The sequence below is a fragment of the Muscardinus avellanarius genome (genome assembly GCF_963383645.1).
Source record: "Muscardinus avellanarius genome assembly, chromosome: 2".
In the NCBI taxonomy this organism is placed as follows: Eukaryota; Metazoa; Chordata; class Mammalia; order Rodentia; family Gliridae; genus Muscardinus; species Muscardinus avellanarius.
In genome coordinates, this window is record NC_137787.1 from 138,799,775 (window position 1) to 138,827,346 (window position 27,572).

Below are 27,572 nucleotides of genomic sequence, written 5' to 3' on the forward strand. Positions count from 1 at the left end.
AGCACCATGCTGCCAATGATTCTTCACTATCCCTGTCATCTGTGATAGTGAGTTTGCATCTGTGGTTTCTTGGCCTCTACGTTTTCATTGTAGCTGAGGTTGCAGAGAAAGATAATAAACTAAGTAAATACCCCATTTCTAAGATAAAGTGTAAGGGAAAAAAGGTGCCCAATGTAGTGAATATTAGAATCTTTAAATCTAATCTGAGTTTCTTTCACAGCTTGATTGTGTTAATGTTAACATTTTTGCCATCCATAGCTTCATTTGAACATTTATAAGTTATATTGGAATGGAGTTCAAGAATGAATATATATAATGTCATTCCAATGTAGTTAGCTTTTCTAAAACAACCAATACTTATGCTTCCTTCTCCATAATATAAAAATTTCACTATTACATCGTGTCCCCTGAGACATGATAGTTACATACAATAAACAGTTTTCTTTTCTTCACATAGAACATAACCAACACAATCTTTTTTCAAGGCCCTTAAGTAATACTTAAATAGCATAATATATCCTCTATTAACTCTACAGTTTCACATAAGTAAACTTCAAAATATTAGTTTAATAACTATGTAATATGAATGTGAAGATCATATATCCAAGTCTTTATGTTCATTCTATTTGTAAAATATATTTATTGTCTCATGTTCTAGATAACAGGATTTTTATTTTTAATCTGTGTACCAAATTTGTATGCAATAAAAATATCTGTATAATTATGTTCTGATGACATTTCTTTTTCTTTCTTTAATGTATTTTGTACTTGGGATTGAATACAGAGCCCCATCATTGATCTATACTCTTAGTCCCAATCCCAGTGACATTAATTTCAACAAATATTTTATGAGGGTTAGGGGTATGGCTCAGTAGTCAAGTGTTTACTTAGCATGAGCAAGGCCCTGGGTTTGATCCCCAGCACCATAAAAGCACCTCCTTTCAAAAAATAAATATTTTATGAAATGTCATTTAACCACAATTAATGAATTTGAACTGTGCATTTGAAATAGGTTGTAAGATTGTGTATGTGTGGTGCTGAGGGTTGAAGGGCCTCAAGCGAGCTAAGCATGAGCTCTACCGCTTATATCTTGTACTGCAGGGCATATAGCTAGACTGATGCTTCTCAACAATAGACAGTTTGCACCACTATTACCTCTGCCCTGGACATTTTCTGTCTAGAGATATTTGTGATTGTCAAGAATGGGGATAGTAGAGTTGGCATATGGCCTGCAACTCCACTTGCATTCTCCCTTCTGTGTGCCATGATGTCAGATTCCACAATAAATTCACCAGCTATATTGGGAGGGGGTAGTGGTATTGCTAGCATTTAGTGGTTAGGGGCTAGAGATACTGTTAAGCATCCTAGTGCACTGGACAGCCACACACACACTTGGGCTGATCAGAGTTGCAGCTTGGGAAAACAGATTCAAGTAGACTTAATATGTGCTCCAAAGTCTTAAAACTTTCAAAACAAATTTTAAAGGTAAATACCACAGGTGGGAAGATAGATTACATCAGTAGTTTGTCAAGAATTTAGATTGCTGTGGGCTGGAAGGCACGCTGTAAGGGATTTGAGTAGCCTTAGAGAATATAAACCAGGTGTGGTGGCGCAGGTTTGTAATCTCAGTGCTTGGGAGGCTGAGATAGGAGGAACACAGGTTCAAAGCCTGCCTCAGAAACTTAGTGAAGGTCTCAGCAACCTAGTGAGACCCTGTTTCCAAATAAGAAAATCAGTCTTAGGGGTGTAGCTCAGAGGTAGAATGCCTCTGAGTTCAATTCCCAGGCCATATATGTTTTTTCATACACACACACATACATATATAGAGATTTAAAAAGTGCCTATGTACATATATGTGTGTGTATACATGCATATGTATACACACATATTTAAGGTAGTTCTCAGAAAAGGAGAGTGGGAAGAATAACAAAAACAACAGAAAATCCTTGGGAAAAGGAGTGTGGGCAAGAAGTCCCTAGTGGCTACTTACAAGATTGGAATGTTCCACTTTCATGAAAACTATTGTTTTCAGCCACTAAACCACACTATATGAGGAGTTTGGGTCTGGTTAGGCTTCGCCATCCTCTGGTGAGCACAGGATCGAAAGTTCTCCGCACTGGTAGAAGTGACTGAAGGCAGAGGTCACTCATGTCCTCTCTGGTGTCTCAATCTGCTTTGTCCTGATTTTAATTTCTTCCACCAACTTCAGTCCCAGCTGCTGTTACGGATTGGGAGACTATGGTTTGAGGAAACTGTTCCCCGGGAACCCCTGCGAGGATCCCGGACACACTTTCCCCCAACCCGTAACAAAACCCCAAAATGACCCAGAACAGAAAATGACCGCGGGTTCTTGTCTCAAGCTAAGAAAAATATGCATAGCTTGGATAGCTGCTGAAGATTTAAAGAAGTTTATTAAGAGATAGAAATACAGAAAATAGAAATACAGCCTCATGCCAAAATGGCATGAGGGGGTGACTTGAATACACCAAAGGGCTTACACGTGGACTTGGCCTTTTATATCCATTACCTCCATCTTGTTTGCCTGACTCTGACGTAGTGAAGATCCCTGTAAGGTACCTCCCCTTAACCCTGTAAGGTACCTCCCCTTGCAAGGTGTGGTGAGATGTCTCCTTTCATGGAGGGCAAGGTCAAACCCTGCCCCATCCTCCCTAGCTCATCATGTAGATCTGTCTTTAGAAAGAGGAAGCCCTCCCTCTCCTCTATTGACTTGTTAATTACTTTGAGCTAGGTTGACTTACATTGGAATAGCTGCCTGTTTTGGGCAGAAACCAAGTCCTTTCTTTACCCATGTCTCCCGCCATTCTGACACAACTATTTTGAAATATACCAATTATTTTCTTTTGGAATATATTAATAATCAGAGCTTTCCCAAATCTTCCTAGGTCATTCCCAATACTGGCACAGCTGCAATCTTAAATCCCCCCTGCTACTTAATGGAATAAACGCACAGATTTCAGCAAATAAGATGTAAGCCCAGGGGTGGGGGTCTGCCTTCCACTTTTGCTCAAAGCCACAAAATTATTAAGTGCTAGAACTGAGTACTGTCCGCCTGAGCCCGCAGCACCCGCAGGTGGCACCCGGGCCGCGCTCGCCCCGCCCCCCGCCGGGCCGAGCTTCCTGGGCGGCAACGGGAGAGACGGCCCCCTTGCCCCCAGCCGCGGAAGCGCGGTCCGGCCGGGGCGCCTCGGTGCGGGAGCGGGTGAGCCGGGCTGCAGGGCCTCCCTGGGCGGGCGGCCCCGCGCTCCCCTCCGCGCCGTGCGGCCCCAGGAAGGGCTTGGCCGCCCCGCCCCGCACTGCGCAGCATTTGCAAATCACTTTAAGTAGGTTTTTTTGTTTGTTTGTTTGTTTTTATTTTAACATGTTGTAGTAGGCGTGCGGAGGAACCGTCTGCATTTTGCCACACCCAGTCTACTCAAGCTTACACGCAGTGAGTGTTGACACTGGTTCCCAGGGGCGGGTGTGGGCAGAAAGGACCGAGTGGGGGGTTTCAGGAAAGGGAGTCTGGCTGCTTAGCATCGCCTGGAATAAAGGCCCCAGGAAACAAAGGTTCGAAGCCCCGGGAAACTTGCTTCCCTAAACCCTGTCATCTCGGAGGTCAGTTAGAATAGTGGCAGAGAGGCAGAGAAGGCATCTCACGTACCCACACCCCAAAACCTAACTGTTCTTGAAAAGAATTGTTCTTGAAGACAGTGCATCTACTTTGGTTACATACAGTAGAAAGTATTTCTAGGGTTTTCTTGTAATTCTGTGATAAGACATAAATACAAACTGGAAGTTTTACAGGTCACTGTGTTGTAGATTTGGGTTTGTAGTTTCGTTGTTGTTGTTGTTGTTTTGCGGGTCTAGGGAGGACCCCAGGGGTATTTGACCTCCAAGCTACACCCCCTGCCCTATTTTTTATTCTTTATTTTGAAGCCAGATCTCACTGAGTTGCAAAGGCCCTCACTAAGTAGCTGAGGCTGTCCGCGAACCGCGGTCCTCTGGTCTCAGCCTCCCGAATGCACCACCACGCCCAGCTTGTTTTATAGTACTAGGGTTAAACCCAGAGGCATTCTACCTATGAGTTATATCTCCAACCCTATTTTATTTTATTTTATTTTATTTTATTTTATTTTATTTTATCTTATTGGTACTGGGGATGGAACACAGAGGCTTTCTACTCCCAGACCTATTTTATATTTTATTTGGAAACAGGGTCTTACTAAGTTGCTGAGAGCCTCACTAAGTAGCTGAGGCTGGCTTTGAACCCGTGCGATCCTCCTGCCGCTGCCTTCCAAGTACGGGGATTACAAGTATGCACCACCACGCCCAGCCTTATTTTAGTTTTTATTTGAAAACAGGGTCTCACCAGTCTGGAGGGCCTCATTAAGTTGCTGAGTCTGACCTCCAACCTGCAGTCCTCCTGTCTCATCCTCCAAAGCATTGGGTTTACAGGCCTGTGCCACCACCTGGCTTGGTTTGTGGTTTTTGCTCTACCCTTCATGCTTTCTGTTCCTTAGAATTCTTTGTGGTATGATTAAACAAAATAAAACAGGGATTTTTGTGGTACTATTTTTTGTTAATTAGCCCTTTCCTGTAATGAAAAAAAAGTACTTCAAAGCTGAATGTGTTGGTGCACACATGTAATCCCAGTACTTGGGAGCCTGATACAGGAGGATGGATCACAGGCTCAAAGCCAGTCTCAGTAACTTAGCAAGACCCTGTTTCAAAATAAAATACACAATAGGGCTGGGGAGCTCAGAGAAAGCCCTGGTTTCAGTCGCCAGTATAAATGAATGAATGAACGAAGAAATGAACATCAGTCACCTCCCTAAGGTCACACCCTACAGCCCCAGAGCTTGCTGGGAATCAAACCCAGGGCTTCTAACATGGTAAGGCAGCAGAACTCTTTTAATGATGATGATAATCAGGACTTTCTATGTATCTCCTCCAAGTTTTGTCCCAGCTCCAGCTCCAGAAAAAAACAAAAAGAGCCCCCATATAACCGCAAGGCCTTAACTTTCTCAGGGAATGGTATCACCATTTATTCTGTTTCTGCCAGAAATTGGGGAGCCCATCTTGTCTCTGTCACTGATCATGGAGTTCTCTCCAGAAGCAGAGGAGACCTTCTCAAACCAGGCCTTTGACTCCTCCCAGAAAAGAATTTAAGGATGAGTCGCAGCTGGGCTTGGTGGCACATGCCTGTAATCTCAATACTTGGGAGGCTGAGACAGGAGGATCATGGGTTTGAGGTCAGCCTCAGCAGTTTAGCCAGCCCCTTAGCAACTTAGTAAGACCCTGTTTAAAAATAAAAATTAAAATAGGGCCGGGCGTGGTGGCGCACGCTTGTAATCCCCGCGCTTGGGAGGCGGAGACAGGAGGATCGCGCAGGTTCGAAGCCAGCCGTGCGCTGGTTTAGGAGACCCTGTTTCCAAAATGAAAATGTAAAAATAGGTCTGGGAGTGTAGCCCCGAGGTAGAAGGGCTTCCAGGAACCCCAGTACCACCAAAAAAATAAAAAATAAAAAATAAAAAAAATAAAAATAAATAAAAATAGGGCTAGGGTGTAGCTGAGAGGTAGAACACTTGGGGTTACATTCTTAGTAATGCAAAAAAAAAAATAAGAAAGAAAGAATACAGTGTCTTCTAATAAATCCCTGTCTGTCTTACCAGGCTCTTAGAGTCTCCTTTCAATGTCTTGAACTGAACACATCTCTTTTGCCGTTTGCCGTTCAGTATTCAGTTCCCTCTGTCAATCACTCTCTCTTCTTTGCCTGGCCTACTCCCAATCATCTTTTAGGCTTCAGCTTAAATATACTTTTCCTAACTCCCCTGGATATTTTCTGCCTCTACCTTTGCTGAGGCTTGTGGTCATCTTGGTTTGGGGTGATCATGGTGCAGGGAGATTTGTTGAGGATTATTAACTGAGAAATTACCTGTTAATGAATAGTTCAGGGGAGGAAAACCTTCTTTTCTCCATCTTCTTAGGAGCCCTGCAAATTAAACTTAAGAGAAAAGACAGATTAAAAGGGGGAAGCGTTTAGAACCTATGTATTAACGTAAAATGTTAGACCTCGGGCTCGCTTACCATTAATGAGGATCAATGAAGATTATGGAGAAATAACCGAATGAAGAAGGGACTTGGGAGTTCAAGGGGAAATTGTCCTCGGAAGGGAAATTTGGGGAGAAACTAACGATGAGAGGGTTATTTAGTGAGGTTCATTATGCAGGCTTGAACTGGTGCTTTCCCCACTGATAAAAGAAAATACTCCGGGCAGTGGACACATTTACACATGGACATTTACGTAGAAAAATTTATACCGGCTATTTAGATGAAAGAGGGGCAAAGAGCAAATTTCAGTTGAAAATAATCCTTATGCCAAAATAGCTTTTTTTTTGGAGTAGCTGCTCCAAAGAAGTTGCTGTTGGCCTCTCTGGGTGATTAGAGATACTTTGACTTAATTATGTACATTCTCAGATGTTTCTGTTTCTGAATGTAGTTTGGGAGAGTCGGCGGTGACGCGAGCAGAGGCCAGCCCGGGCGCCCAGCATGGAGGACTACGCAGTGTTGAGAGTGATCGGGGAGGGCTCCTTCGGCAGAGCCCTTTTGGTTCAGCAAAAGAGCAGCAACCAGATGCTCGCCATGAAAGAAATAAGGCTTCCTAAGGTTACTGTTAAAGAAAATGGCTCGTTGAAAGTGAATGTACAATAAGAGAATACGCTCTCGAGGTTGAATTTTTCCATCCTGCAAAATATGTAATCTGCTTATTAGTTTTCTTAGGATACCATAATAAACAAAGGGAGAGAAATAGTATTTATTTCAGTAAGTTACTTGATAGCAGTGTAGGAAGTCTTTGTCCCAAGTGACTCGGGTTTCCCGGGCACGGTGGTCTGCTTTGTAATCCCAGCATTTGGGAGGCTGAGACAGGAGGAGGATCGCGGTTCACGGACAGCCTCAGCTCTGTAGTGAGCTCCTTTGCAACTCAATGAGACCCTGTTTCAAAATAAAGAATAAAAAATAGGGCTGGGGATGTAGCTCAGAGGTAGAATGCCCCTGGGTTTTATCCCCAATACTGCAAAAAAAGAAAAAAAAATTACTCAGGTACAGTACTAATCATTAAAAAAATGCAAAATGAATGAAGAAAACAGACTTAGAATGCAAACATTCCTTTATCAGGGAACTCACTCTGTGGGGCAGTTTGCAGGGTGTGTTATAGTTGTCCTGTGAAAGAAGCCATGCCATCGAGATTGCTTAATAATTGTGTGTGTGTGTGTATGTGTGAGATAGACAGACAGACAGACAGACAGACAGACAGACAGACAGACACACTGGGGATTGAATCCAGGAGCGTTCTACTTCCTAGCTACACCCCATCTCCATTTTGTTTTTTGAAACAGGGTCTCCCTAAGTTGCTGAGAGCTTTGCTAAGTCCTTAAACCTTCAGTCCTCCTATTTCAGCCTCTCAAATACTGAGATTACACGCTTGTGCCACTTGACCTGGTGCTTAATTTTTTTTTTTTTCCATTGACTGCTCTGGCTGAGTTTTTTATTTTCTTTAAGATCAGATACCTGCTTTGGATTTGGAACTTTATTTTATTTACTGGGAAGTCATATTTAATTTCTAATGTCAAGTCCTTTAAAAATTTCCTAGATACTCTGTAGAGATAGTGAGTATAGTAAAACATTTTATTTTTTTTTAATGTGGATCATATTGAAAATGGCATATTCAGACAGTGCTTGGTGTCCTCTCCCTCCCCCGCTTCCCCAATATTTAGATCAATTTTTTTTTCCTGGTGGTACTGGGGTTCCCGGAAACCCTTCTACCTCTGGGCTACACTCCCAGACCTATATTATACTTTTTTATTTGGAAACAGGGTCTCTTTAAGCCAGCAGGCTTAAGACGCGATCCTCCTGTCTCCGCCTCCCAAGCGCGGGGATTACAAGCATGCGCCACCACTCCCGGCTTGATCAATTTTTTTTTAAACTAGCTCCAAGGCAATTTTATTATAAAAAGTTGGCACTCATTTACATAAACTAATATGAACTTGAAATTTGTCATGCGTTTACTTCATTTTTTAGCTTGACCTTCTAGTAAATCTTTAGCTTCATTGATTTTTGGCTGCTATATAAGGAGATACTCCTTTGTCTGGGTGATTTAAGAGCATAATTTGTCGATGAGCATCTCTTATTTTTCCTTTATTGGCAGTAGGGCTTACACCTAGTATTAATGCTGCTTCCCGCTTTGTCATTTGGGGTTCAAACCCACCTCTGTAATAGCCATCACTGAAGGCAGATTTGGGTAGACTGAAAAACTTGTTTTACTTGAGGCTCCACATGCTTCATGGCTTGTAAAACATAACGGCCTGCAAATCCTGCAGCAGCAACGGTCAGTCCAACCGCTGCCACTGTACTGGCCATGGCTCGGCTGCCCTGCCTCCAGCAGGAGCGCGGGTCATCCCAGCCCGGGCGCCCGGCCCCACCACCGCGGTAGCCTTGATCAATTTTTTTAAAAGACAGTTAAGGGCTGGAACATGTAGCTCAGTGGCAGAATGCTTGCCTGGTACCACAAACAAAATGAAACATTTAAATAAAGTTCTCCAAGTGCTAAGTGTTTTCCCCACAGTATTCTGGATTTCAAAATTGAATGGGCATTATGACCAACTGGATGGTTTGCTAAAACAGATTGCTGTGCTCCACCAGGTTTCGGACTCAGTAGATCTGGGTGGGCCTGGGATTTGCATTTTTTTTTTTTTTGGTTTTTTTTTTTGGTGGTACTGGGGTTCCTGGAAGCCCTTCTACCTCCGGGCTACACTCCCAGACCTCTTTTACATTTTTTTTATATTTGGAAACAGGGTCTCCTAAGCCAGCGCGTGCGGCTGGCTTCGAACCTGCGCGATCCTCCTGTCTCTGCCTCCCAAGCGCGGGGATTACAAGCGTGCGCCACCACGCCCGGCGGGATTTGCATTTTTAACATGTTCTCAGTTGGTGCTGATGCTGCTGATCTGAGAACAGCCTGTGCTGACAGCTAATGAATGGCAGTGTGTATTTTTTTCTTTTCTCTTCTTTTTGTTGTCCTGGGGATCTAATCCAGGGCCCTGCACATGGCAGGCAAGTGCTTTACCACTGAGCTACAGGTACCGCAGCCCCTTTGTCCATTTCTTGGTTGTAGATTTCATGCTCATAGAGTAGTTTTGGAAGTTTATTTTGCATATCATCTTTGTCCATCTTTGATGCAATAATACACCAGCATATTCTTTTTCTCCTGGACCAGGAGACTGATAAAGTGATGCCGGCAGTCAAAACATGAAATCCCTGGTTTTCCTTTTAGGATATACTATTTCACAGGTTCTCCAGGTCAGGTGACGCTTTTAGGTAGATATTAAAACTAACTTGGATTTTATATGTTAAGGAATGAAAATGAAAATGCGTAAGGAATTGAAAAAGAACTTAATTCAACAAAGGAGTCAGCTCAGGCATGCAAGTCATAGCCACGGTTGAAAAATCACCGCATATTTTCCTTTGGAGTTAGATAAACTTGAGTTAAAGTACAGTTTTACAAAATTGCATGTAGTATCGATGTATTATACAGACTATACTAAATACTAGTGTAAGGCTATTTTAAAATTCAGAATTAAATTTATGCTTCTTTAAAATATTTTCCTAGTCTCTCTCTGATACACAGAATTCTAGAAAGGAGGCTGTTCTGTTAGCCAAAATGAAACACCCCAATATAGTTGCTTTTAAAGAAGCATTTGAAGGTAAATATGAATTCTTCCAGATATGTTCATTTCAAATTTGATTAATAGTCACTCTGCCTTTTCTAAGGAGTCTTCTCTTTGTTTTAGCTGAAGGACATCTGTATATTGTGATGGAATATTGTGATGGAGGAGATCTACTGCAAAAGATTAAACAGCAAAAAGGAAAGTTACTTCCTGAAGATACGGTAAGATATTGACCTAGGTCGTTTCCCTTAAAGTTTAGAAGCAACTTTTCTCGTAAACTTTGTATAAATTAAAATAAAACATCGGCATTGTCACTGGGACAGGTGTCCTGAGGAGGTCCTCAAGAGGGAGGTAAATGTCTGCTCAAGCTGTGAGGGTCCTTGATACCACCACAGAAAGGAGTTTAAGGGTGAGTCACAGTGAGGTACAGACTGATTTTATTGAGAGAAGGAAGCTGGGCATAGTGATGCACGTTTGGAATCCTAGTACTTGGGAGGCTGAGAAAGGAGGATTGCAGGTTGCGGCCAGCCTCAGCAACTTACTGAGATCCTATTTCAAATGAAAAGAGAAAATAGTGATAGGGGTGTAGCTCAGAGGTAGACTGCTCATGAATTCAATCCCCTGCACCACAGGGGAGGGAAGGAGGGAGAGAGGGGGAGAGAGAGAGAGAGAGAGAGAGAGAGAGGAGAGAAGAGAAAGACTTAACACACTATGAAAGACAGAATGGAGTGCTGACTACATCTTAGCTAGGGTGTGTGTGTGCGCGCGCGCATGTATTCATACTATATGTAAAATCTGTAGCATAAGAATATGACTTGAGGTTGTTTTTACTTCTTTTTGTTAGATACTACCTATATTATTACTTAGTAGAGGTTATTTTCATCTTGATTAAAAAAATCTCTAGCTGGGCATGGTGGCGCACGCTTGTAATCCCAGAACTTGGGAGGCTGAGACATGAGGATCACACAGGTTTGAAGACAGTCTCAGCTACTGAGTGAGGCTTTCAGAAACTTAGTGAGACCCTGTTTCCAAATAAAGTATAAAATAGGTCTGGGAGTGTAGCCAGAGGTGGAAAAGCCCCTGGGTTCTACCTTCAGTAAATAAATAAATAAATAAATAAATAAATAAATAAATAAATAATAAAAATTTGAAAATCTCTAATTAGCTGGGTGTGGTGGCACATGCTTGTAATCCCAGCATTTGGGAAGCTGAACAGGAGGATTGCAGTTCTTGGACACACTCAGCTACTTATTGAAGCCCTTTGCAATTCAATGAGACCTGTTTCAAAATAAAGAATAAAGCCAGATATGGTGGCTTGCACTTGTAATCTCAGCATTTGGGAGGCTGGGAGGCTGAGACCAGAGGATAGTGGTCTGGTTCGTGGACAGCCTCAGCTACTTGGTGAGGCCCATTGCAACTCAGTGACACCCTATTTCAAAAAAATAAAAAGACAAAAAAATAAGGCTGGGGTGTGTGGCCCGGAGGTAGAATGCCCCTGGGTTCTACCCCCAGTACTGAAATAAATAAATAAATACATAAATACATAAATACATAAGTAAATAAGGCTGGGGGTGTCGCTCAGAGGCAGAGGTTTCATCCCTAGTATCGCAAAAAAAAAAAAAAAAAAAAAAAACCTCTAATTATTTCCCCATAATGGAGTTTGAAGTTCGGCTCTGTGAACTTAAAGAGTACTACACTGGTGTAGCATAAACATGTTAAATGCTTCATATCCTGGGTATGTTACTGTCTGAAATGTTTTTAGGAAGTAAAAGCAATATAAGTTACAAAATAAATATAAAAGAGTAAAAATTCCCTATATAGAACAATTTGCATTACTTATTGTATATTGTACTTGATATTTTAAATCTTGATTTTCATTGCTCTGAAACTGTAGGAGGCATAATAGATTTTATTTTGTTTTACTAGATCATTAGAGCATGAAGCCTGCCATTTCTGTTTCTTGAGAGTACCTATTCTCAGTCCTTTTTCTTCTAAAGCTCAACATATTCCATTAAGTATACAAATTGCTGTCTTTTTTAATGGAAAATTGCATATGTAAGAATTGGAAAATATGATCCCTTTCCTTATCCATCATGAGGGTTAAGACTGACACCCTACAACAAAAGATAGGTGAACAAGAGAAAAGCATAACAAATTTAATTTCATGATGTGGAAGCCTTCAGAAACAAAGACCAAAAGATCCAAGGGCAACTGTCATTTTTATGCATATAGTTGGACTATTTTATAATGTGCTTTTATTGGTACATTATAGTCTCACATAGTAGGAAGCTGTCATTTTTATGCTTACACTTGATGAAGCCTAGATGGCCATGTACAAATGTAATTGGACCAAAGGGTATAACCTAATTAATGGTAATAGTCTGAGTGGGGAAACCTAGCAAGGCCTGTTGTCCTTTAGGATTTTTCATTCTTTCCTTCTTGACATAGTGTGGGAACTCCTCTAGATGTGAGGGTCTTATAATCTATTTTTAGACAAACCAGGTCAGAGAATTTCTTTGTGGCCAGCTCTTAACTGAAAAAATGAAAAATTTTAGAGCAATATTTCTAGGTTTTGTGGTTAGCTTTGGGGAAAAGGAATTCTGGTTTCTGTGGCCTGCTTTGGAGGCAGAGGGGAGGAGGCAAAAATAGGATAGGAGAAGCTCATAAAGCCCTTGTTTCTGACCCCCTTCCCTTCAGTTTAAAGTGTTCAGCATGCCAAGATCCCATACTTCAGGTTAGCATTTTATAAGCCCTGACACATACTAAATATTTTTGTTATGATATGACTTAAGGACAGTATTTAAATAAATAGCTACAATAGGGATTAGTATGATGTAAATTATAGCATGTTTTGAAAGTATATAAGTAGACTTCATTTATAAATTATCTTGTTAATATAGGTTCCATAGTAGATGGTCAAACTTGGCTTCAGTAGATGAGTCTCCATAACAAAAAGAAAAAGAAAAGTGAGTTTGACATTTAATTATAGGCCTCAAGGACACTCGAAAATTCTGGATACTACTGATGGTATTTAAAGCAGGAAATGCTGCTGGGTGTGGTGGTGCATGCTTGTAATTTCAGCATTTGGGAGGTTGAGACCACGGTGGACCGCCTCAGTTACTTAGTGAGGCCCTTTACAACTCAGTGAAACCCAGTTTCAAAATAAAAAAAAAAAAAAAAAAAAAAAATAGGGCTGGGCGTGTCTCTCAGAGATAGAATGCCCCTGGGTTCCATCCCCAGTTCCGCAAAAATAAATAAATAAATAAATAAATAAATAAATAAAGAAGGTGAAAAGAAAAGGCAGGAAATGCTGACCTCAAAGAATTGTCAAGGATACAGTAAAGTCCTTTAATCTCATCATATGAATATTATGAAAAAGTAAATGAAGCTGAGTGAGTTGCACATGTTTTTAATTGCAGTTCTTGGGAAGCTGAGACAGGAGGATCCCAGGTTCAAGGCCAGCCTGGGCAATTTAATGAGACCCTATCTCAAAAAAAGGGCTGGGTTTATAGCTCAGTGATAGAGCACCCTTGAATTCAATCCCCAGTACAGCCAAAAAAATAAGCAAATGAAAAGTCATCCTAATGGTAATTCTAGAGAAGTTGTTGCCTATTGCCTATTTTGTTGTTGGGGTTTTTGTTGTTGTTGCTGTTTTTGTTTGTTTTTTGCTTGGGGTACAGCTTGAAGCCAGGGTTTCACTGTGTACTAGGCAAGTACTCTACCACTCAGGTCCATCTCTAGCCTGCATATTCATTTCATTTATTTATTTATTTATTTATTTATTTATTTATTTATTTAGTGGTGTTGGGGATTGAAGCCATGAGTATTCTACCTCCAAGCTATACCCCCAGCCCTATTTTTCATTCTTTAAACGGGGTCTTTCACTAAGTTGCAGAGAGCCTCACTAAGTAGCTGGGGCTGGCCACGAACCCATAACCTTTAGTCTCAGTCTCCCAAGTACTGCGATTATAAGCATGCGCCACCACGCCTGGCTGCATGTTCATTTCTTAATGATGACAACCTTTAGATATGCATTTCAGAATACGTGTGTGTGTGTGTGTGTGTGTGTGTGTGTGTGTGGCGCTAGGGATTGACTTAGGGGCATTCTACCTCTGAGCAACACCCCCAGCCCTATTTTATTTAATTTTTATTTTTAAAACGGGATCTCACTAACTTGCTGAGAGTTTCACAACTTGCTGTAGCTTGCCTCGAACCTGTGATCCTCTGATCTCAGCTTCCCAAGTACTAGGATTACATGTGTGTACAACTATGCTTGGCTTCAGAATATTTTTATTTGGTTGAATACAAGAAAAGTATAGTGAATGTGTCACTGAAATAGTTATTTGGATCATACATACGATGACAGAACACGGGAATTATAGCTTTTCTGATTTTTCTAGGTAATATTGAATCTTAGTTGAACCATGTAATTTTCTTTTTTTTTTTTTTTTAAATTTTATTTTATTGGTGCACTGTATTCATACATCATAGTGGGATACAAACTTTTGTAGACATACATGCACACATCGCCCAGTCAGCCCCCACCCGATCCCCACCCCATTCCCTCCCCATCCCTCCTTCCCATGCTTGGCTTAGTGGTTGACATCTAGTATTATAGCAATTTATCCAAAATTAAAAATGATAATCTCACATAACAGTTTCATTTGTCTGATACCAAGCGTTTGATGATTTAAAGATAGCATTTCAATATTTCTTTTTGCTTTCTTTCTTACTAGAGCATATTTTTTTTTCTGTTTTTTTAGGTGAAACTATCATATATTTATATATTTATTTTTCAGAAAAAATCTATCCTAATATGGAATATGAATTCTAGATACCCAAAACGATCTTGAAAAAGAACAAAGCTAGCAGATATATATTTTCTGATTTCAAACCATATAAAGCTAGAATAATTGAAACAGTGTAGTACTGTTCTAAAGGCAGATATATAGACCATTGGAGTTAAATACAAGCCTAGAGCTAAATTCTTCCCTATATTGTCAAGTTATTTTTGACAAGGTTTCCACGAACATTTGGTGGTGGAAATAATAATCTTTTAACTAAATATTGTTGAAAAATAATAATTACATGGAAAAGAATAAAATTGGACCTTTACCTAATCCCATATACAAGTATTAACTCAAAATAGATAAAAGACCTAAATATAAATCTTAAGACTATAAACTTTTAGGAGAAAATCTGGGTCATAAAACCTCACAACATTGAAATTGGCAGTGATTTCTTGGATATGATTTCAATGGCACAGGCAACAGAAGAATATACAAACTCCCTAAAAAATAAAAGAAAATATTGTATATCCAAAGACAATGTAAACAGAGTTAAAAGTTACTAATAGAATTGGATAAAATATTTCCAAATGCTATATCTGAAGGTATATTAATATTCCAACTAGAAATCCTAAAAATTAACAACAATAAAGGCAAACAATACAACTTAGAGATAGGTAAAAGACTAACATAAATAATGAATCTCCACAGATAACCAATCTTAGTTGTCTGTTGGATGGAAACTCTTGTTTCTCTGGTTCTGGTGAGTGTTACCTATTTCTTCTTTGTAGTTAATCTCTTTGAGTATTTTCTCTAGCGCTGGTTTTGAATACATAAATTCCTTCAGTTTCTGTTTGTCATGGAAGCTTCTTATTTCTCCATCTAATTTGATAGAAAGTTTTGCTGGATAGGAAATTTTTGGCTGGAAGTTGTTTTCTTTCAGAGTTTGGAATATGTTACTCCAAGCCCTTCTGGCTCTCATGACTTGGTTTGGGAAGTCTGGAGTGATTCTAATTGGTTTGCCTCTGAATGTCACTTGGCCCTTTGTTTTTGTTGCCTTTAAGATTCTCTGCTTGGCTTCCACATTGGTCATTTTGACAATTATATGGCGTGGGGATCCTCTTCTCCGATCCTGTCTAAAGGGAGTTCTATAAGTTTCCTGGATCTGTGTATCAACCTCTTGCTCTATATTTGGAAAATTTTCTGCTATTACTTCCTTGAAGAGATTGTTGATCCCTTTGGTATCACTTTCTTTTCCCTCCTCTATTCCAATTATTCTTAGGTTAGCTCTCTTAAGATGGGCCCATATTTCTTCAATGTCAGATTCCTGCTGTTGGATATTTTTTTCTAGATTAGAAACTATGCATTCATTTTTGGATTGCTCATCTTCTAAGAGCGAGATTCTGTTCTCCATGTGTTCTAATCGGTTGTTTGTGCTTTGAATTGAGGCCTTTACTTCATTAATTGCATCCTTTATCTCTTTTTGGCTCTCTCTGAGTTCTTTTCGAAGCACCTCTATTATTTCTACAGTTATTTTCCTGATTTGATCTTCTAGAAATCTCTGATTTTCTGTTTTATCAGGTTCTGATGTTGTGGGGTTGTGCACATTCATTACTCCAGTGTTATTCCTCTTTCCCATGATTTCGGAGGTTTGTGCCTTCTCTGGGTTCTTCCCTTGGGTCACTATGGCTTCACTTAAGGTGCTCTGGATCTTGAGTCAGTAGTATCTCAGACCCCACTACTCCTTTACTGGGTTGTATCACAGAGTCTCCGACCCAGGGAGTCGATAGAGGCTGCTTTAGACTGTGGGGGGTGCCAGGTTGGGCGTTCTCCTATGGTGTGATATCTCTGCCACCACCACTCCCTCACTGGGTCAAGTCCCAGGAGGCCCAATACTGCGATTTCTCCTCTGTGGCCCGCAATTTGACTCACTGTTCTTGAGTACGCAGATGTAGCTGTACTGGACTCGGTGAATTCACTGCTGCTGCCGCCGCCGGTGGCAATATGGCGCCTCTGCCATGCCCTCGGCCATGAGGCTGGCGTATTTTTTCTTCTCTGGTTTTGATTTCCACTCTGAATCCCTGCAGCGTGTGCTGAGCTCAGCCACTGGGAGCTTTAAATGCTGTCTGCGCCGAAAGATCCCGCCTGGCTGTTCCGCAGCGGCTCACCTGGCTTGCTGTAGGCGTCCGTTGAGTTCACCGCTGCCGCCGGCAGTATGGCGCTGCTGCCGCGTCCTCGGGCTCGTGTGTCTCCTCTGTGGCCCTGAGCTCTGTTCTCAGTCCGCTTTCTCTCTGGAGCCTGGTGGTTTTTTTTGTTTTTCTGGTGATGGTGTTTTCTGGCTATGAAAGGCGCTCTTTTTGTGGTAATGGAGATTGGTTGTTAGCGGGACTCTTAAGCCCCGCTTTTCTCGGTCGCCATCTTCCCGGAAGTTGAACCATGTAATTTTCATGAGTTCTATGCTCACAAGTAAAACTCTGGTCAACTAAGGCCAAGAGATGATTCTTGAGAATTTTGGGTTAATATGGACCAGTTATTGCATTTTTATAGAAGTTACATAATTTTTTTCTTATAGATACTTAATTGGTTCACACAAATGTGCCTTGGAGTAAATCATATTCACAAGAAACGTGTCCTGCATAGAGACATCAAGTCCAAGGTAAGTGGAACTAAAAAAAAAAACCAAAACAAAACAAAACAAAAAAAACCCCAAAGCTATCATCTTATTCTGTTACTCCTTTCCTTTTGGGACATTTCGGTTTAGTTTAGAGATCTTTGTTAGTTTGCCAGGTGTTATGGAACATGCCTGTAATTCTAGTACTTTGTAGGCGGAGACAGGCAAGACCCTGTTTCAAAATAAAAAAGAGCCAAGTGTGGTGGAGCACGCTTGTAATTCCCGCGCTTGGGAGGCTGAGACAGGAGGATCACACAGGTTCGAAGCCGCCTCAGCTACTTAGTGAGGCTCTCAGCAACTTAGTGAGACCCTGTTTCTAAATAAAGGATAAAATACGTCTGGGCGTATAGCCTGGAGGTAGAAAAGCCCCTGGGTTCAATCCCCAGTACCACACACACACAAAAGTCTAAAAATAAAATAAAAAAGAAAGAGGGTTGAGGTATAGCTTGGAGATAAAGTGACCCTGGGTTCAACCTCGAGTACAAAAGAAAAGAAAAGTAAAGAGAAGAAAAGAAAAGAAAAATATATGTTGTTCTAATATTTATTTATTTAAGTTTTTTCTTGTGATAATGGAGATTAAGTCAGGAACATTCTACCTCTGAGCTAGCTACACCTCCCACCCTTTCTATTTAGGGTCTCGCTAAGTTCCTGAGAGCCTCTTTAAGTTGTTGAGGCTGGCTTTGAACTCGAGATCCTCCTGTCTCAACCTCCTAAGTACTAGAATTACAGGCATAATTACATGCCTGGCTATATATATTTAATTTTTTAATTTAAAAAATTTTCTCCAGCTTTTTAAAGGCAAAATTGACAAAAAAATATATACTTACAATGTAGAAGATGATGTTTTGGTATACATATATTAACATTGTAAAGTGATTAAACCCAGCTAATTAACATACTCATAACCTTTTACATTTTTGTGGTTAGAAACTGAAGGTCTGCTGTTGGGTTTGGTAGTGGTACAGCACTTGCTTAGCATGCGTGAGACTTTAGGTTTGATCCCAAGTATTGCAAAAAATAAAAAATAAGATCTATTCTCTTGGCAGTTCTTAAGAATTCCATATAGTTACTATAATGACCATACTGTACAATAGATCTTTGGAATTTATTCATCCTAAGTGAAACTTATCCTTTGACATAATATTTATGCTAACCCAATAAAGAACTACATGTAAAAAAGTTACTGAAATCTTTTTTGTCATATGTTAATGTGTTCCTAGCCCTTTTAGTGCTGGTTTACTAAGTCCATATGTTTTCAGGCAGAAAATGGTCACTGGGTATGGTGACACACACCAGTAATCCCAGCAACTTGGGAAGCCAAGGCAGGAAGATTCCTGGGTTTAGGCAAACTGGACAACTTAGTGAGACTCTGTCTCAAAATAAAAACAGGTTTGGGGATGTATCTCAATGGTAGAGTGGCCTTGGGTTCAATCCCTAGTACAGAGAGAGAGCGGCGGGGGGGGGGGAGAGGGAGGGAGGAAGAAAGAGAGAAGAAAGAAAGAAAGAAAGAAAGAAAGAAAGAAAGAAAGAAAGAAAGAAAGAAAGAAAGACAGGCAGACACCTGGGCTTGCCATTTGTAGTCACCCTGACACAGGTTCCTCATGTGTTGATCAGCTCTGCTGATGATAGAACCTGCCTGTTGGATTTCAAAGCAGTTGTCCAGGAGAATGTGTAGCTGACAGGACATTTTGTAGTCCACCCCCAGAACTCAGCTGTCAGCATCTCCACCCTTAATCTCCATCCTCAGCAGGTTGTGAAGGACAGCTTCTCTGGAGACCTCTGCCATATGTTTGAATGACAGAAGGTATAATCTAAGTCCTTTTTCAATACAGAATGTCTTCCTCACCCAAAATGGAAAAGTAAAGTTGGGAGATTTTGGATCCGCTCGACTTCTTTCCAGGTATGTCTTTATTCTTTTGCAGCAATGGTCATCAAAGCATTCATTTTCAGACATGCTCTGTAACCATTCTCTGCCTTTTTATGGTTTTAGTCCCATGGCATTTGCTTGTACATATGTGGGAACACCTTATTATGTGCCTCCAGAAATTTGGGAAAACCTACCTTATAACAATAAAAGGTAAGTGGTGTACTTCTGTGGTGCAAGGGTGACAGTTCTTGTAGCCTCCAAATGATACTAGACTCTGTGCCATCTTAAAGCAGATACATAAAGTGTGCTAGTTTTAAAAAATACTTTTGGGAAGGTGATGCAGCTCAGTGGTAAAGTACTTGCACAGCATATGTGAGGCCCTGGGTTCAGTCCCCAGCACCATATACTATAGGTGCAGTGGCATGTGCTTATAATACTAGTACTTGGGAGGCTAAGACAGGAAGATCACAGGTTCGAGGCTACTTCAGCAACTTAGTTAGACCCTGTTTCAAAATAAAAATGAAAAAGGGCTGGGGATGTAGCTCAGAGGTAGAAGGCCCCTGGGTTCAATCCTCAGAACAAAAACAAAACAAAACAAAAAAAAAGGGAGTAGAATGGACTGAATTGAGTATAAAACTGCTCTAAAGTAACTTATGGAGATAATTGGGGAAAATTGAGTATGGGGTAAATATTAGATGATGATATTGAATTGAGATAAATCGTTTAAATGTGAAAATGATACTGTGTATAAGGGAGAGTGTGTGTCCTTGCTTTGGGGAGATCTGTATAGGCATGTTTAGAAGGCCTCTGGCCTCAAACTCCTGTACTCAAATGACCTGCCCCCACCCCCGGCTTCCCCAGCACCAGGACTACAGATGTGCACTACCCAGCTAAGGATGCTATGTTATACAGTATTTACCTACCATGATTTCTGGTGTAAAACAGGCCTAGGAAGCATCAGTACACAGATTAAATTATAAAATAGTACTTTCTCCAAAATTAAAAAAAGACTCAGAAAATTACACCAAAAATTTTTAGGTAAGAATCTATATTAAGCATGGTGGTACACGGATTGTAATCCCAGTACTTGGGACGCTGAGACAGGAGGATTGCAAGTTCGTGGCCAGTCTCAGCAACTTAGCAAGGACCTCCACAACTTAATGAGACCCCTTAGTGAGAAATAAAATCAGGCTGGCGTGTAGCTCAGAGGTAGAATGCCCCTGGGTTCAATCCCTAGTACCACACACATAAAAACCTATATTAAAGCACTAGAAGCTTAACATTTTTCTTCTTTTTAGCTCTCCTCTCCCTAGTTTTCACAATGAAAGGGAAGAAAAGAAAGGAATGAAAGGAAGATCACATATGATCATTTTATACTTATTTATTTTACAATTCTGGGGAATGAACCCAGGGCCTCTCAGATGCTAGGCAAGTACTTAACCATTGAGCCACACCCCCAGCTCCCATGTGTGCTTTTAAACAATGTCCCAGATAATGATTACATTTGGATTTTTTTTTCTTACAGAACAAACACCTAATATAAAATATACAGGCTAAATCTTTATAAAAAGTATTTAAAAAAACATGAATGATATGTATTTGTGTGTGGGAGTGCTGGAGATTAAACCCAGGGACACCCTACCTTTGAGCTACACCCCAGCCCAATTTTTAATTTTTATTTTAAAACAAGGTCTCACTAGATTGCAGAGGGCCTCACTAAGTAGTCGAGGCTGGCTGCGAACCTGGACCCTCCTGTCTCAGCCTCCGAAGTACTGGGATTACAAGTGTGTGCCACCACGCCTGGTTGAATGATACATTTTTTTAACAGTGAATTTCTGAAAATGACAAAGACTTCATCAGTGGACCAGAAACAAAATCCAGTACCTATAATTGTTAAATCAAAACCTACAGCCATGCTGAGCATGATGACACACACTTGTAATCCCAGCATTTGGGAGGCTGAGACAGGATGATCACGGTTCGTGGCCAGCCTCATCTACTTAGTGAGATCCTTTGCAACTCAGTAAGACCCTGTTTTAAAATAAAGAATAAAAAATAGAGCTAGGGAGCCTAGCGTGGTGGTGCACACTTGTAATCCCAGCATTTGGGAGGCTGAAACTGGAGGATCACAGTTCATGGACAGTCTCAGCTACTTAATGAGGCCCTTTGCAACTCGGTGAGGCCTGGTTTCAAAATAAAGAATAAAAATTAGGGCAGGGGGTATAGCGTTGAGGTCAAATACCCCTGAGTTCCATCCCCAGACCTGCAAAAAAAAAAAAAAAAAAAAAAAAAATAGAGCTAGGAGTGTAGCTTGGATGTAGAATGCCCCTGGGTTTCATTCCCAGTAACTCCCCCCCCCAAAGAAGTTTAATTAACCAACAAAGGCTGGGGATGTGGCTCAGCATAAGCAAGATCTGAGGTTTAATAATCCCCAGTAATGCAAAATAAAGAAATCAACAAATTAAAAAAAATATATAAAAACACATGTATAGTCTGAAATCTGCACCCGATTTTCAAGAGGTTCAGCTAGATATCAAGGAAAGATACAAGGCACATTTGGCAAATGTTAATGATTGTGAAACTTAGGAATGAGCATGTGAACGTTAGCAATTTTTCTGTAAATTTGCAGTTTTTTTTTGTGTTTATGGTACTGGGGGTAGAACCCAGAGGCTTTCTACCTCTGGGCTATGCTCCCAGACCTATTTTATATTTTATTTGGAAACAGGGTCTAACTAAGTTGCCGAGAGCCTCACTAAGTAGCTGAGGCTGGCTTCGAAACTGTCTGATCTTCCTGTCTCAGCCTCCCAAGCGCAGGGATTACAAGCGTGCGCCACCATGCCCGGCCGTAAATTTGTAATTTATTTATTTATTTATTTATTTATTTATTTATTTATTTATTTATTTATTTGGTGGTACTTGGGTTCCTGGAAGCCCTTCTACCTCCGGGCTACACTCCCAGACCTATTTTTACATTTTTTTATTTGGAAACAGGGTCTCCTAAGCCAGCGCGCGCAGCTGGCTTCGAACCTGCGCGATCCTCCTGTCTCTGCCTCCCAAGCGCGGGGATTACGAGCGTGTGCCACCATGCCCGGCTGTAAATTTGAAATTTAAAAACTAAAAATGAGCCAAGCATGACGGCACACATCTGTAATCTCAATACTTGGGGGGGCTGAAACATCAGGAATTGGGGGGGCCTGAAACATCAGGAATTGGGGGGGCTGAAACAGCAGCAGCAATTTAGCCAGACTCTTTGTCCAAAAAATGGAGGGCTGGGAGCTGGGACTATAGCTTGGAGGTAGAATGCTCCTGGGTGTAAATCTCAGTATAAAAAAAAAAAATTAAAAGTGGAGGGAAACAGTTGATTTAAAATAATTGGTTAAAGCAGAGCATGGTGGTACACACTTGTAATCCCAGTACTTGGGAGGCTGAGACAGGAGGATTGCAGGTTCATAGACAGCCTCAGCTACTTAGTGAGGCCCTCTACAACCTAGTGAGACCCTGTTTCAAAATATAACGTAGGCCAGGCGTGGTGGTGCATGTTTATAATCCCATTACTTGGGAGGCTGAGACAGGAGGATTGTAGTTTGTGGACAGCCTCAGCTACTTACTTAGTGAGGCTCTCAGCAACTTAGTAAGATCCTGTTTCAAAATAAAGAATAAAATAACAAAGGTAGGACTGGGGTGTGGCTCAGAGGTAGAATACCCCTGGGTTCCACCCCAGTACCCCGGGGAGGGGGAAGGGGAAATATATATATAAAAATAGGGCTGGGACTGTAGCTTGGAGGTAGAATGCCCCTGAGCTCAATTCTTTTGTTTTATTTTTGCGGGTCTGGGTATGGAACCCAGAGGCATTTGACCCCTGCCCAATTTTTTATTCTTTATTTTGAAACAGGGTCTCACTGAGTTGCAGAGGGCCTCACCAAGTAGCTGAGGCTGTCCACGAACCACGATCCTCCGGACTCAGCCTCCCAAATGCTGGGATGACAAGTGTGCGCCACCATGCCTGGCTTTGAGCTCAATCCTTAATACCACCAAAAAAAAAAAAAAAAAAAAAAGTTGAAATTTAAAAGTATCATGGGAAAAAAACGTCTAGGATGACTACTAGGTGGTGAGAGGGAAGGAGAAAACCCAAGATCTATGAAGTAGGGTACTGGGCCAACTGTGCTGTTTTTCTTGCTTTGAAGAGCTACTTTGTAGAAGAATCAGTAGTCTTGTTGTCTAACATGAATCTAATTCTGGGTTGTAGAGAGTTCCTGGCAGATGAGTTTGGGTTTATGATAAGGAAAAATTTGATCCTTTAGAGCTGTCCAACAGGGGAAGAGAGGTAGAGATGGGAGATGCCCTCAAAAACCAGTGCTGTGCACAAGGAGGTCTGATGGAAGCTGTGCTGGATAGCCTCGAAGTCCTTCTTCCAGCTATGATAATCTGAGTCCACAGATATTCTCTCTTGCTGCTAAATTCTCAAATGCTACCAAAGTGATAGGGGAGGATTTGGAAAGAAGAAAGTTTAGTTGTGGGGATTATTCTTAGAAAGTACCTAAGCAGTAGAACAAACTACTCTGTTTTATTTTAATACCTAGGAATTACTTGTGATATCTATGAAAAAGGTAGGACAAATTTTAATTGTTGTATTATTATTTACATATAACTCATATCCCACTTGTTATGTTGTTTCTTTTTCCAGTGACATCTGGTCCTTGGGATGCATTCTTTATGAACTGTGCACCCTAAAGCATCCGGTAAGTGTGGTGTGCAAAACAGAAATGGCAGCTGGTTGTCATATCTAGGTAAGTCCTAGGCAGTGTGTCAAATTCCAACTGGCTATTTGCTTCCATAGCATGAATTCAGTATAAAAAGTTTCATGTTGCCTTTATTATCTTTGCCACGAGCCCTTTTTGTACTATATACTAATAGGAAATACCTATTACTTAGTTTCTGTAGTTTTATCCATAGTTTTTATTTTATTCTTTTTGTTTTTAATATATTTTGGAATAACAAAATATATTTTTATATATTTTAGTAATATAGATGACAAAATTTGCCTTTTTAATAATTTAAGGATACAGTTCAGCATTAATCAAAGTTACGGTATTATACAATCATCACTACTATTTACAAAATTCTTTTTCTTCTCCTAGCTCTTGGTAACCTCTAATCTACTTTCTGTCTGTATGAATTTGCATATTCTAGATAAAAGAGGAGTTATACAGTGTTTGTTCTTTTGTGTCTGATTTGTTTCATGTAGCATAATGTTTTCAAGGATCATTCACGTGTAAGAATCCTATTCCTTTTTTTTTTTTCCTATTTCTTTTTATGGCTAAATAATAGCCCACTATGTGTGTATGCTATGTTTTGTTTATCTGTTCATCTGTTAATGGACATAAGGGTTGTTTATATCTTTTGGCTGTTGTGAATAACAGGTGGACAGGAACCTATTAGAATCCATGATTCTAGATTTCAATTTTTTTTTTCTTTTTTTCGTTTTTTTGGTACTGGGGATTGAACTCCGGTCATTCTATCTCTGAGGTATACCTTCAGCCCTTTTTATTTTTTATTGTGAAATAGTTCCACACTAAGTTACTGAAGATCTAAGTTGTTGAGGCTGGCCTGGAACTTGTAATCCTCCTGTCTGAGTCTCCTATATGTTGGAAGTTAGGTGTACACCACCACACCTGCCTTAAATTCCAATGTTCAAGGTATATACTAAAGAGCAGAATTGCAGATCAGGTGATAGCTGTATGTTTAGTTTTTTGAGGAACCAGCAAACTATTTTCCATAGTAGCTCTACCTTTTTTTTCCCTCGTAGTAGTACTGGAGATTGAATCCAGGGGCATTTTACCCCTGAGCTACACTCTTAAACCTATTTTATTTTATTTTATTTTATTTTATTTTTTAACTTTATTTTTATTTTATTTTATTTTATATTTTATTTATTTTTGTTGGTACTGGGGTTCCTGGAAACCCTTCTACCTCCAGGCTACACTCCCAGAACTATTTTATATTTTTTTTTATTTGGAAACAGGGTCTCTTAAGCCAGTGAGGCTGGCTTCGAACCTGCGCGATGCTCCTGTCTCCGCCTCCCAAGCGCGGGGATTACAAGCATGTGCCACCATGGCCGGCTAGACCTATTTTATTTTGAAACAAGGTCTCACTAAGTTGCTGAGCCTATCCTCAAACTGTGATCCTTCTATCTCAGCTTCCCAAGTACTGGGATTACAGACATGCACCACTGCATCCAGCTAGCTATGTGTGTGTGTTACTGGGGATAGAACCTAGGGGCATTCTACCTTTTCACTACTCCCAGAACTACTTGATTTTTTTTATTTTGAAACAGGGTCTCACTAAGTTGCAGAGGGCCTCACTACATTGCTGAGACTGGCTGTGAACCTATGAGCCTCTTACCTTAGCCTCCCAAGTACTGGGATTACAGGTGTGTCCCACCACACCCCACTAGCTATGCCATTTTTATACTCATCCTTTTGGAGTTAGGTTTCTTAGACTTTGCCCTAATATGTATTTTTCCCAGATATTTTAAGAAATAATTTTATAAAAAAAAGTATAAATAACTTGTCCTGTTTATTCAGTAGTTGTTTATTACATAGGATAACTGCCATGAAGCTGATCCCTATTGGGACTTAACTTTACATAGAAATAAATTGTTCTTTGGGCATTGATTGAAATGTATCTCTACCCCACTTTTTTTAAAATGGATGTGCTTGAAAGCACATAGAACTCAGGAGAGTGAATGATGGAGAGAAAATCACCACCACCAGACGAGAGTAACTCTAACTGAGGCCATGCACTATTATTGGGAAGTCCTCTCCCTTGAATATCCATGTCTTCTAATGCTGGCTGCAGGGCACCAACAACTCAGGGACTCTTAATGCTGATGCTCAGGCCCAGCCGAGACTCATCACATTAGTTGCCATGGGCTTTAGTGTTTTGTGTTTTTTATTTTTTTGTTTTTGTAGTGCTGGGGATTGAACCCATACATGGTAGGCAAGTGCTCTACTACTGAAATACACTCCCAGCAGCTCTTTTTCACATATTTATCTGCATTTATTAATAATACAACTTAATAACTTTCAAGGCAGAAAGCCAACATACAAGCATTAAAATAGCTGATATCATGCTGGGTCTGGTGGTGCACACCTGTAATCCCAGTATTTGGGAGGTTGAGACAGGAGGATTGCAGGTTTGTGACTAGACTCAGCAAGGTCCCTCACAACTTAGTGAGACCCTGTTTTAAAATAAAAATTAAAACAGGGTTGGGAATGTAGCTTGGAGGTAGAACATCCCTAGGTTTAATCCCTAGTAAAACACACACACACACACACACACACACACACACACACACACACACACGGATATTAGCCTTTTTTTTTTTTTAGTGGTGCTGAGGTTAAGTAAGGGTAAGGGGTGCTCATTCAGCTACATTCCAAGCACTTTTTATTCTGAGATAGGCTTGCACTAAGTTGCCCCGGCTGGCCTGGAACTTGTGATCCTCCTGCTTCAGCTTCCCAAGTAGCTGGGATAATGGTTATATACCATGACTCCTGGCTGAAGGGTGATATCTAGTGTTAATTCCTTTTTGTATTTATTATACTGTACATTTGAAAACGTTTTTTATGCTGGGGATTGAAGCCAAGTCCTCATGCATAAGAAGCAAGCATTCTACCATTGAGTAACAGCCTCAGCCCCTGAACTTTTTAAATGTTATTCTAGTATGTCATTTTATACCCCATTCTGTTACTTGACAAAATTTAGTAGCTACTTTAATGACATGAATGGTCAAAAGGATTTTACAAGCCAGGCTTGAGGGCACAAACCTTTAATTCCAGTATTTGGGAGGCTGAGGCAAGAGGTTTGAGGTCAGCCTCAACAACTTAGACCCTGTTTCAAAATAACCAATAAAATAGGGCTGGGGTGTAGCTCAGAGGTCGCATGCCCCTGAGTTCAACCTAGACAAGTCTAAAGTGCTCGCCGCTATGGACCAGGCCAGGGGGGGTTGGGGAGCGGGGAGGGCAAGTAATGTACTTACTATGAGCCAGTTACTATTATTTGACCTCTAGAGATCCATCTGTCTGTATCCCTTTGGTTTTAAAATATAGTAAAAGTGTGTATCTATAAAAACATATAGCTAGTGATTATTAAAGTGCTGTAAACAGACACTGATGGTAAGACTCTCAGTGGGGAAGGTTTTTACTTTTCATGTTTACCTTTCTCCTGAACCACTGTAAAATTATAGATTATATCTTAAGACCAGCTTTAGAAAGAAAAATTATCAACCAGCAGGTCCATTTGTACGATTTTGTGTGTGTGTGTGTGTGTGTGTATGTGTGTGTTACTAAGGGTGGAACCCAGGGGCTTTTCTACCTCCTGGCTATATTCCCAGACCTATTTTGTACTTTATGTGGAAACAGGGTCTCACTAAGTTGCTGAGAGCCTCACTAAGTAGCTGAGGCTGGCTTCAGACCTGTGCCATCCTCCTGTCTCAGCCTCCCAAGTGCTGGGATTATAAGAGT

General features: G+C 40.6%; 1 protein-coding gene and 1 pseudogene across 2 annotated transcripts in view; one reads left to right on the forward strand and one right to left on the reverse strand.

The window, feature by feature from the left end:
• Nucleotides 1-6,546: 6,546 nt before the first annotated feature.
• Nucleotides 6,547-27,572, forward strand: part of NEK3 (NIMA related kinase 3) — a gene marked incomplete at its 3' end in the record, with an annotated part of 36,089 nt that continues 15,063 nt past the window's right edge. Inside the window, exons 1-7 of the mRNA XM_080689528.1 lie at nucleotides 6,547-6,666; nucleotides 9,665-9,758; nucleotides 9,846-9,943; nucleotides 17,082-17,165; nucleotides 19,013-19,080; nucleotides 19,171-19,257; nucleotides 23,732-23,786. Coding sequence (XP_080545654.1) covers nucleotides 6,550-6,666; nucleotides 9,665-9,758; nucleotides 9,846-9,943; nucleotides 17,082-17,165; nucleotides 19,013-19,080; nucleotides 19,171-19,257; nucleotides 23,732-23,786 — 603 coding nt within the window. The 5' untranslated portion in view covers nucleotides 6,547-6,549. The remainder of the gene's footprint in view (nucleotides 6,667-9,664; nucleotides 9,759-9,845; nucleotides 9,944-17,081; nucleotides 17,166-19,012; nucleotides 19,081-19,170; nucleotides 19,258-23,731; nucleotides 23,787-27,572) is intronic.
• LOC308259333 (mitochondrial import inner membrane translocase subunit TIM14-like) lies at nucleotides 8,069-8,418 on the reverse strand (annotated as a pseudogene). The gene has a single exon. The product of its transcript is annotated as a mitochondrial import inner membrane translocase subunit TIM14-like (transcript).